The following is a 12,254-nucleotide window of genomic DNA, read 5'->3' as shown; positions in this document are numbered from 1 at the left end:
TATGTGCTGTTCAGAAAAGACAGGAAGAAAGGCAAAGGTGGGGGAGTAGCCTTGTACATCAATGATGAAATTAAATGTAGCGAAATAAGATGCGATGGAATGGATAAGACGGAGTCCGTCTGGGCAAAAATCACGCTGGGTAAAAAAGCAACTAGAGCTTCCCCTGAGATAGTGCTTGGGGTGTGCTACAGACCGCCGGGATCGGATTGGGATATGGATAGAGACCTCTTTAATGTCTTTAATGAAGTAAACACAAAGGGGAAATGTGTGATTATGGGGGACTTCAACTTCCCGGATATAGACTGGAGGACGAGTACTTGCACGAATAATAGGGGTCAGATTTTTCTGGATGTGATTGCGGATGGATTTCTTCATCAAGTAGTTGAAGCACCTACTAGAGGGGATGCCATTCTAGACTTGGTGTTGGTGAGCAGTGAGGACCTCGTAGAAGAAATGGTGGTAGGGGATAGCCTTGGTTCGAGTGATCATGAGCTGATTCAGTTCAAACTAGATGGAAGGATAAACAAATGTAGATCTGCGATTAGGGTTTTTGACTTCTCGAGGGCTAACTTTAAGGAGTTAAGGAAATTAGTTAGGGAAGTGGATTGGACGGAGGAATTAGTGGATTTAAATGTGGAGGAGGCCTGGAATTACTTTAAGTCACAGCTGCGGAGACTGTCGGAAGCCTGCATCCCGAGAAAGGGGAAAAGAACCATGGGCAGGAGTTGCAGGCCAAACTGGATGAGCAAGCAACTCAGAGAGGGGATTAGACAAAAGCAGAAAGCTTACAGGGAGTGGAAGGAAGGCAGGATCAGTAAAGAAAGCTACCTTGCTGAGGTCAGAACATGTAGGGATAAAGTGAGGAAGGCTAAAAGCCGCATTGAACTGGAACTTGCAAAGGGAATCAAAACCAATAGTAAAAGGTTCTACAGCCACATAAATAAGAAGAAAACAAAGAAAGAAGAAGTGGGGCCACTATACACTGAGGATGGAATGGAGGTTAAGGATAACCTAGGCATGGCCCAACATCTAAACAAGTACTTTGCCTCGGTTTTTAATAAGACTAGTGAGGAACCTTGCGATGATGGAGGGATGATAAACGGGAATGTGGATGTGGAAGTGGATATTACTGCAACTGAGGTAGAGGCCGTACTTGAACAGCTTGATGGGTCGAAGTCGGAGGGCCCGGACAATCTCCACCCGAGGATATTAAAGGAACTGGCGCGTGAAATTGCGAGCCCGTTAGCGAGAATTTTTAAGCAATCGATAATCTCGGGTGTTGTGCCGTATGACTGGAGGATTGCTAATGTAGTTCCTATTTTTAAGAAAGGGAAAAAGAGTGATCCGGGTAATTATAGGCCTGTTAGCTTGACGTCTGTAGTATGTAAGGTCTTGGAAAAAATTTTAAGGGAGAAAGTAGTTAAGGACATAGAGGTCAATGGTAATTGGGACGAACTGCAACACGGATTTACTAAAGGTAGATCGTGCCAAACCAATCTGATCTCCTTCTTTGAGAAGGTGACGGATTACTTAGATAAAGGAAATGCGGTAGATATAATTTACCTAGATTTCAGTAAGGCGTTCGACACGGTTCCGCACGGGGAGCTGTTATTTAAATTGGAAAAGCTGGGAGTGAATATGAAAGTTGTAAGGTGGATAAGGAACTGGTTAAAGGGGAGACTCCAGAGGGTCGTATTGAAAGGTGAACTGTCGGACTGGAAGGAGGTCACCAGTGGAGTCCCTCAAGGATCGGTCTTGGGACCGATCTTATTTAACCTTTTTATTACTGACCTTGGCACAAAGAGCGGGAATGTGCTAATAAAGTTCGCGGATGACACGAAGCTGGGGGGTATTGCTAACACGGAGAAGGACAGGGATGCTATTCAAGAAGATCTGAACCACCTTGTAAACTGGAGTAATAGAAATAGGATGAAATACAATAGTGAAAAGTGCAAGGTCATGCATTTAGGAATTAATAATAAGAATTTTGGATATACGTTGGGGGAGCATCAGTTGGAAGCGACGGAGGAAGAGAAGGACCTTGGGGTACTGGTTGATAGCAGGATGACTATGAGTCGCCAATGTGATACGGCTGTTAAAAAAGCAAACGCGATTTTGGGATGCATCAGGCGGGGTATTTCCTGCAAGGATAAGGAGGTGTTAGTACCGTTGTATACGGCGTTGGTGAGACCCCATCTGGAATACTGTGTGCAGTTCTGGTGTCCCATGTTCAAGAAGGATGAATTCAAACTGGAACAGGTTCAGAGACGGGCTACGAGGATGATCCGAGGAATGGAAAAACTGCCTTATGAAAGGAGACTCAAAGAGCTTGGCTTGTTTAGCCTGGCCAAAAGAAGGCTGAGGGGGGATATGCTCGCCCTATATAAATACATCAAGGGGGTTAACGTTAGGGAGGGAGAGGAATTATTTAAGTTTAGTACTAATGTAGCCACGAGGACGAATGGGTATAAACTGGATATTAGGAAGTTTAGACTTGAAATTAGACGAAGGTTTCTGACCATTAGGGGAGTGAAGTTCTGGAATAGCCTTCCGAGGGAAGTAGTAGGGGCAAAAGACTTTCCTGGCTTTAAGACAAAGCTTGATAAGTATATGGAGGGGATGTTATGATAGGATCGTCAATTTGGGCAATTGATCTTGAATTACCACCAGACAGGTTTGCTCAATGGTCTGCGAGGAGATGTTGCATGCGATGGGTACTGAGTTGCTGCGGAGAACTCCTTCTTGGGTGCTGGCTGGTGACTCTTGCCCACATGCTCAGGGTTTAGCTGATCGCCATATTTGGGGTCGGGAAGGAATTTTCCTCCAGGGCGGATTGGCAGGTGCCCTGGAGGTTTTTCGCCTTCCCCTGCAGCGTGGGGCACGGGTCGCTTGCTGGTGGTGTCTCTGCAGCTTGAGGTCTTCAAACCATTTTTGAGGATTTCAATAACTCGGTCCTGGGATAGGGGTTGTATAAAATTGGATGGGTGGGGTTCTGTGGCCTGCCTTGTGCAGGAGGTCAGACTAGATGATCAGATTGGTCCCTTCTGACCTATGAGTCTATGAGTCTATGAGTCTATGAGTCAAAGATAAAGGGAAAATATTCTGTATATAAACTCAGTCTACTGAGTATATAACTGCCTTGGGCTGTTTATGACATTATGCAGTTTCATTGAACAAGCACAGCATAATCAAGACATCTGTTCTTGTTTTACCAATCCCAATCATTCTGCTTCCTCTATGAAACTGAATATATTCTGGAGTTTAAATTATCAGCATGATGTTTTTTCTACAGATAAATACCCTCTGCACTGTGAAGATATCTAAATGACAGCAGGGAGACTGAAGCACATTTTGTTTAGGAATAAGATTTCCACATAGAAATACTACAGATTTAGTTGTTACCCAACACATCAAGTTCCATTCGATCCAATTCTACTTTATTCAAACCAAGCCATGTTTTATTAATTCTATTTTTCATCAGGTCTTCATTCAATGATAGAGACTTTTACTGAAAGCAGATCTTGTTAAGCAGATCTGAAATAGGTTATCTAGAATAAAAATCTGAAGCCAAATTCAAGATATTTACTGAACACAAATCAGAAAAATTAATTTAGCTATTCACTATATACTATTCACCAATAATCTCCTATATACATTTATTTTCCACTCTACCACACACCCACCCATCCAGAAAGCTGTGCCAAGGACTACCTCTAATAGGCAACCTTCTGTCTTAAAGGACCACTTCAAATTACCTCTAAGGTTTCCAGTACAATTGTCTATAAAACATTAATTTTAAATGATGATATTTTTAGGTACACAGACATAAAAACATACCCAAAACCCTAGTTTCCAAATGAAATGTTACGAGACCCAATTTTAAAAGCTATACATGCAGAGCATCATATTCTTCATGAACTATTCTCTTGTCTTGTCTTTAGCAAGATTATTCACTGCAGTAGAACACAGCTGCTATTGTAGTCATAAAAATAATTTTGCATAGAACACTATGTCCCTATTACATAGTTTCACCAGAAGAACATTCCAATATATTCAAGATACAAAGAACAAGATAAAGTATTTGTACCACATTAGTAAGGAACTAAATTTACAATCTCAGATTTAACCCTACTTTCTGTATATTAAGTATGAATAGCGTGTGATTGACTTCAGTGGGGATAGGATCTAGCCCTGATTTATAAAGGTGCCGTAGACAGAATAGCCTTTCCAAAAAGCCACCATAATAAGCCATGCATTCACAATGAAATATAGTCCCTACTATGCTAACATGATTATCTAGAAAATACTCAATGCTGTAATCTAAGAGCAGTTGTATTGCATCAGGATTAACTAAATTAGCAACAATACAACTAAGTCAACGGTTCACAAATTTTTCCATGCTATGACCTCATCTTACAACAACAAAAACCCATGTTTCAGGTCCCACCTCCATAATGTTGGGACTACTTATGAAGAAAGGGAGGGTGGTCGTGACCCCTAGGTTGAGAAGCCATGCTCTAGAACATTATGCAATTCACAAATTCTCCAAACGCAGGCTGTGATTTACAAGCTTTTCTTCCCACTCTAAGATGTTCTGTGTAGAAAGGAAAATCAAGTAGGGAAGCAATAAAGGCAATGGTACAGCCCTTCAAAAAGAGTTCTGTGCTAAGAAATCAGTATTTTCTTTATTGGTGGTAAATGAGTTATATATAAGAATACAGAAAAGAACAATTTCATAAGAGTAAGGAACAAAAAAGTACTAACCCAGGACACAACAGAGCTGTCAGCAAAACATTTGTCTTCCACTTTTCACCTCGAAATGCTGAGGAATAAGTAAAAATCATTACTATAGTTTCAAACGTAACACCTTTTATAAATATTTTGCAGTATGACAGCAAGAAGCAGATTCGACATCTGACACATCAGCTCCAACTTGAATTACATATAATGCCTGCCAATTCTGAATTTAACATGCTGTATCATACAAAATAAGCAATAGTACTTACTTTTATACATTCTAGCAGACACATAACCAGCAGGAGTTCCCAGCAAGACCCACAGTACAACTGCACAGGTCATCAAAGCTCCTCGGTTGGCAGGAGAAAGAAAGCCAAGGCAAGCTAGAACTAAAGATGTGAAAAGAAAGAATAAGCCATTTGTCAACACATTTTATTAGCAAATTGTAGAACGTACACCATAGCACACAGGTTTATCCAGGTCACTGAGACAGTATGTGTGTATGTTAACAGATGCGCACATACCGACTAGTCATAACTGCACACCACTCTGGGCATAACTCTGAACCAAATGCGTGGACATTTTTACCTCATATTCAAAAGGCAAAGATTCTTGTGGCTAAAAGCTTCAAGAGAGGCATATGGTTGAAGTCTCTGCTCCTCCAACAATTATGCCATGAGATTTCAGCTTGGAAATCAGCTTTCAAAAGCTTAAAGAATGATGCTTTTGTAAGAGTACATTTATCGCATAGGCAACCATAATAGTTTAATACATGCCATAAGAGTTGTCCAAGAAAAATAGGCCCAGAGTAGTAAAAGGCAGTGATTTAAGTTTTAAAAAGGTAGTTATAAGAAGCATGAAGAAAACAGGACTGGATCTTCAAGTAACTGATTTAGAAACTTCAAACTCCAGACAAAGGCTATCACAACTCCCATGATGGACAATGCTTATCCTCAGGAACAAGGTAGACCATCTGAAAATAAGGTCCCCGTATTTAAAAAGGAAAAAAAAAAGGGGGTGGGTGGGGGAAACTGGAGTTCTTGAACAAACTGCAAGGGCAACCTCCAAGTTGAACAGCAGTTATTCAATTACAGACTCCTGCCACTGGTGGTATGTGAAATTTTTGTATTTGGAAATAGACTCCAAGAGCTGTCATGGATTTGGAAGGACCAATTTATGAAGACATAAAAAGATAAGTTATTATACTTACATTTAAACACATTAGGAAGAGAGAAAAAGGATGCTGAACTAGAACGCAGAAAAGTAATGCTCTGTGTGAAATATTAGTCAGCTAGGAATGAAGTGAGTTGGGGTGAACATTTTCATATTCTGATCTTCTAACAAAAGAAAGAACTGATGAAGTGGAAAGACAAAGTTGCTATTTTCACTGTTAAAAATAATTGACCAAGTTTTTAAACTTTAACACAGAAGACGACCAACAGAATGTTAGAAACTCAGAATTATAATCACACACCTTACATTATTGATTTGTTTCGCCAGCCTGTACATGAGTACCCTACTTGGGCTAGTCAAAGACTACTGGGATTTTGTTGATGTGAATTTTTTTTTAAATTTAAAATATTGAATACAAAAGTTTTTCCTCTCCCCATAAGATATTCATTTCTACTTTTAATGAACAATCAACAAGGCAGAAAAATCTTCACCACCACCGTCTAGACTTTATGAAGTTTTCCTTGTTGTTGATTAATAATGGTCTTGGCAGAACAGCTACATAATCAGCCTTCAGGCCACTGGCAAGTCTATGCTCTATGGGAGTCAAAGGCTACAGAACTGATGGTTCCTTGTTCATGCTCTGCACCACACAGGAATCTTTATTAAAATTAAAGCTTAAAAACAAGCCAGAAGGGAAAGCCAACATCTTACAGTATGCTGTTAAACATGGCAAGAATATATTTTAGAGGAGGATCAAGGACAAGTGTATACTGACTTCTGCTTAACAACCTATGCTAAAAAGGAAAACAGGCTACCCTTTTTTCCTGCATAAGACGTTTATTGATAACAGTGAGTACTGAAGGTCAGTCTGAATTTGCTACCATTTTATCTGGACTTCTATCTGCATTTACTGTAGACCAGTTCTCTGGTCTGAAACATTTAATCAAAGAATTTGTTTTTTGCTTGGCATCAAGATATACGGAAGATAATGTTTTGCTGGTACATACAATTTAGAACAAATGATTTAATACAAAGTGCTATAAAAACATATAACCCTCAGTATGTTCCAGTATTTTACTGTGCAGTAACAAACGGAGTTGTAAAAGATTTATATGAAACAATGAAATATACTAATTTGTAGAAGATTACAATGTTATGGCTGTATCTAGGTGTTTGCACCAAGCTCAAGTTACATGAGCACTGTCTCAGTGCCATTTTACTGGCACATACTCAAGTTCTTATTTTGGAAAGGCTGTTGCATCAAATTTATCAGAAAAAATGTGTTCCGGAAAGTGTTAGAGCTTTGACTAAACGTGTTTGAACTTACCTTACTAGGTCCAGGTATTATTGGACCATGATGAGTAAGTGTGGACTTCTAGTATATTTTTAACAACTTTTAAAAGGGGATTTGGACTGGGGCTACGTCACTTCTATAGATCTAGATCATGTGAATGTGCCCTAATAGAGAGATGCTGCGAAAATGCTCAAAACACTATTTGCAATAGTGTTATTACAGTGATCTGGGTCATTACTATAAGCAAGTATATTTTTCTTTTCTTAAATAAAGGACTTTGCCACCAGTAAAAAGGATAGACAGCAATGCCAGAAATCATTTCCTGTTTCTTACAATTACACTAAGAGTGTAAGTACTTAATTTTAATAAACCTAATGATACTTACACAGAGTAATAAATGTCATAATGAAAATTTGCGTTCCTTGACCCAAGAAGACAGATAGCAGCATTCCCTTCCTTGGAGGTCTAAATACATCTCCATGAACCAACTTCCAACCAAATTCCTCTTGAGCATCTTCCTGCATAATAGAAACACCTTTATTAAATATACCTAATTCAGCAGTGAATACATGCAAGATGTGAAACATGCTTTCAAAGTTTGATTAACTTTCAGTTTGGTTCCAAAGACAGGCTAATTGCACTGATTCATCAGTCACTGATTTTACTGTCCCCTCATGGTTTACTGAAAGAAATAGGCAAGATTTATGATGAAACTACTTGCCTTTGAGAGTGGCAGAGAAACAATGTAATTAGCAAAGATCCTCATAAGGTCAATGTGAACATAAAGCAAAACAAAACATTCCATTTAATTTAACTTGGAATACAGCAGTTCACGTTGGTTTAAAAACTTCTCTTTCGCTTGTCTCAAAGCATATCAGTCTCAGTAACTATAACAGTAAGGAACGACAGGTTTTTTGCTTTACTTCGTAAGTGCAAATTTGGGCTCTCTCTGCTCCAAAATATCTTGCCTGTTAATTCCTGAGTTGAGACCATAGTGTTCTTCACTATGTTGCTGTCATGTTGCTAAATAAACTAACGTAGTCTCTGAGTCTTAGGGAATAATCAATCTGGAAGAACTAAGCAGCAGCCAACTCTGAAAAACTGGTAGTTTCCAACAAATTTGGCCCATGCTAAAATACCTGTGCCTCATTCATACAAAGAATGCTGGGTTCCTTACACGTCATCCAGCCTAAATGTAATCAGTAAATATTTCCCTGGGGTGTTTGGTACCAAAAATCAAACATTCACAGAAAAGAGGTGGGAAGGAAGGGAAACAGAACTGCATGACAATGCACAGCAGCTTAGTTAGTGACAAAGACATCTCTTCATTTCCCCTGAAACATTTTATCATCTTCCCGGTGTGAGGAGCTTTGTGTCCACCTTGTTGATAAATTACTCTCAAGAGCTAAGAGTATGCTAGAAGTGTGATTTTTCTTTTTTAAAATGTGTTTAGAAAACAGTTTTACAGCAAGTGTTATGTTAGCAGGGAAACAGAAACCATAGATCCAGAGTCAGGGAACATGATTATAAAGGTACAATATGGATGAAATGCTTCCAAACTCAGTATCATAATACATTCTCCTCCAGGACAGAAGTCTTCTAGTTGCTCTTTTCCCAAAAGTACAGTGCACTTCGCTGTAGGAGTCCACATAAATCTGGTTCTCATTTCCAAAAGCAAGAAGCTTCTGTTATCCTTACTAAGCCTTTTTTCATAAACCAGTAAGTAAACAAAGCATTGGTTTAAAGGTTGTTGCCTGAAACAAATGCTTATTTTTAATTTAGTTCAACTGAATAAATAAATATCCCTTTTCCAGGATGGACTTCCTAAATGCATGCTTCTGTTCCAATCCAACAGGGGACGAGGCAAACACTTTCTATTGGCACATTTGGAAAAGTTTAACCAATGAAAGTACATGAGTTAGATTTCCCATGAGAAATTAGTCAGCAAAAATACTTTCCTTGGAAAACAGCAGATTCTGGTACCATCACCAACTTTGCTCTGAAAGTTGATTCATTATCTGTGCTGTATGTCTGAAAAAATCAAATCAAGCTGGATGACCTGAGCCCCTGATTTGTCTTATGTGAACCAGGGCACTCCTCACTCAATGGAGTTGGATTTTTAGTAAGCCTACTAAGAAGCAAAAGGGTGGATTTAAGAGCCCAGGCTCCAGCCCAAGCCAAAATGTCTGCACTGATATTTTGAGCCCCACAAGCCCAAGTCAACTGACCCAAGCTCAGACTTGCTGTCACAGGTTTTTTATTGCAGTGTAGATATACCCTAAAAGAACTACTGTGTTGGACTTAGAGCCACACTGCCTATGAGAAGGTTCAACTGTTGTTTTCAATACAACTCCACTAAAATGGGAGTTCCATCTGCTAATGCCAGAGCTGAACCTGGTCCCACCATCTAGATGAAATTGCAGTTAGACCGCTATTGATAAAAATTCAGTGTCCTACTGCAAGCTTGGTATTTCAAACCTGTAAAGCAAGTAGGTTTGAAATATGCAATGTTTAGGCCTTAAAATGAAGAGGTTTACATCTACAACTGACGATTACTAGAAAACAATTCTCTAAATGATGCTTTAGATTTAAAACACAAAAGTAGTCCTTTCCCCATCCAATGCACAAATCAAACAAACCTGTTAATAAAATATTTCATTAAGATTACGATAGGACTTCAGAGAGCACGTTTATTTGCATTTTTAAAAAAGGAACAAAGTTGTACCAAATTCACTTCAGGTTGATAAATTTAACCAGTAAGAGAAGCAGAATGATTTTGGTTTTTACCATTACAATGGACTCACAGAAACCTATGTATAGCAGTATAGAAATTCTCACCTTGCCTTTGTAGCCATCACTTGACGCATTACAGACTTACTTGTTAGTGTCCCTCACAAGGCATCCAAGTATGTGCACAGGCACTCAACATTAAGTTCTTTGAAATATCTGAGTAGCACCCACACCTCACTGTTGCTTACCCCTAAAGTTTGTCCTTCCACATTAAAAGTTTGTCAAATCGAGGTGGAAAACTGAGCCTCTTAATCACATCTACACCAAATACTCCCTTCTTTAGAGAATCTGAAATTTTAGTAGGCCATTTATTACTCCCAAAGAGCTGATATGTCTACATATTACTTATACTGACCCTCTAGACTGCATTCAAAACTGTAGTTAATAGATTATTTTTCTTCACAGAAAATGAGATCTAAAAACCATAAGAGTTCTACTCACAGAAGAGTCAATTTGGTTGTATCTTGCAATATCTTTATGAAGAGTCCTCAGTATGATCATAGCCACCATGCCAGATAAGAAGAGAACAATTACGAGGGAATTCATTATGCTGTAGATTAAGAAAAAGTCAACATTTCTATCTGCTTTTTCAGATTTCAGCATATGCACTGCAATAGTCATAATATGTGCACATCTAAAGTCTGAAGCACATTTTTGGACATCAAGTTTTTGTACAAGTCATTATGTCAGGTTTTTTAATGTTTTCCTACACAGAAAATATAAATTATAATATGACATACTACTATATAAAAAAATAGGAAAGCCCCTGCAAAGCCATTCTGCCGAAGAGCAGAGAATTCTAGAGAATCTCAAGCCAACTGGTTTTCACCAAATGGATTTTATATATATGAAATAATCAACTCTATATAATTCCATTAAACAAATTAGTTACATATTAACTATCAGATAAATTATTTCATGTATAATATATATTGCTTTTTTTAGCACTTATGTACAGCACAGCATTTTCCTCTTTACTGTACAAATGATACATTAATTCATAAACAGCAGCTCTTTTGGTACATTCTTCAGCATAAAAAACTCACTGACTGTATTTTTTGTATTTAATAGCAGCAGCTAATATTAAAAACAAAACTTTACCAAATAAAGATCTGTACATCACAGTAAGCCAGATAGTAATGGCAAGAAAACTGATGGGCAGTCACCTTCTAAAAGCTCTGCAGAACAGGATGATAAAGTAACCTCCATGTTTTTACTTCGCTTTTGGATATTAATGGCACATTCCTTTGGTGACATACAATACTTTAGTTGCTCTCAAGAGATCCAAGACCGATAAAAGTTACTTCATATATTGAAACAAGGAAGTTCATTTGCTTGGAAACTAACAGACTTCATTTTACATGTAAGAGTTACATATCCTGAAAACTGCAGGACAAGATCTTTGTGCTTCACTGCAAGATTTAGTCACTCCATAAATTAAAATTTTTACCTAAACCACTGAATGTTGGTATGTGGCATAGATTCCAAAATGTAGTCCCATCTGGAAGCCCACTTGATATCATTTTCCTATAAACAAGTTGAAACAAAACAATTAAACAAAAAAATGGCTTTGGAGGAGTAAATGTTTTGATGCCACTTCCTAAAATTAGCGAGTATGCATAATCTGCTTGACTCCAATCTTCACCTTAGATACAGGTCTTTCCCCTGCCTTATACTCTTCAGTCTCTTCTTGGGGATTGCTTTATTTTATGACTTTGTCCTTCTCTGTAACTTATTTTATACTATTCACTGCCTGTAATTTTTGAATTATGTGCAATGTTTTTGAGCAGTTTATATTGATCAGTGTTCTTCAGAGTAAAATTATACAACATAAGACTGAACTCACTTGAACAGGTGAGTTCATCAAACTACTCCGTGAAGTTACCATGTCACACTTTGGTAAATAGGTCATGATTCGCTGGATCAGATTTTCAGAAAACTGTGCGCAATTTACTATTTTAGCATCCAATTGAACTTTTGCATGTGCTGTATGCAAACAGCAAGTGCACAAATGTGTATTTTTGCACATGCACGGGTCTGAAAGCCCAACTCTTAAAAATGGGTCAAGATGTCAGTCTATCATGGCGTCATTACCAGAAGTCAACTGCTGTAGAACAGAGTGCAGATTTCTGCCTCCTCAGTGTGCAGGCTGCAAGATCAGACTGACAAAACAGTGGCCAGACTAAAACAATGCAGGTGCAATAACAAATCACGAAGCCATTACTATTTAAGAAATGGGCTTAGTTTACTTTTGAAAAGT

At 38.4% G+C, this 12,254-nt stretch overlaps 1 protein-coding gene across 1 annotated transcript in view; it reads right to left on the bottom strand.

Moving 5' to 3' along the window:
- Window positions 1–12,254, bottom strand: part of LOC127056695 (transmembrane 9 superfamily member 2-like) — a 43,742-nt gene that overhangs the window by 17,474 nt on the left and 14,014 nt on the right. The window contains exons 8-12 of the mRNA XM_050964857.1: window positions 11,445–11,521; window positions 10,436–10,544; window positions 7,590–7,722; window positions 5,007–5,126; window positions 4,765–4,822 (exon numbers count right to left, since the gene is read on the bottom strand). Of these exons, the coding sequence (XP_050820814.1) occupies window positions 4,765–4,822; window positions 5,007–5,126; window positions 7,590–7,722; window positions 10,436–10,544; window positions 11,445–11,521 (497 nt within the window). The remainder of the gene's footprint in view (window positions 1–4,764; window positions 4,823–5,006; window positions 5,127–7,589; window positions 7,723–10,435; window positions 10,545–11,444; window positions 11,522–12,254) is intronic.

The sequence above is a fragment of the Gopherus flavomarginatus genome, chromosome 8, assembly GCF_025201925.1.
Source record: "Gopherus flavomarginatus isolate rGopFla2 chromosome 8, rGopFla2.mat.asm, whole genome shotgun sequence".
Taxonomy (NCBI): Eukaryota; Metazoa; Chordata; order Testudines; family Testudinidae; genus Gopherus; species Gopherus flavomarginatus.
This window is presented reverse-complemented; position numbering and strand designations above follow the sequence as displayed.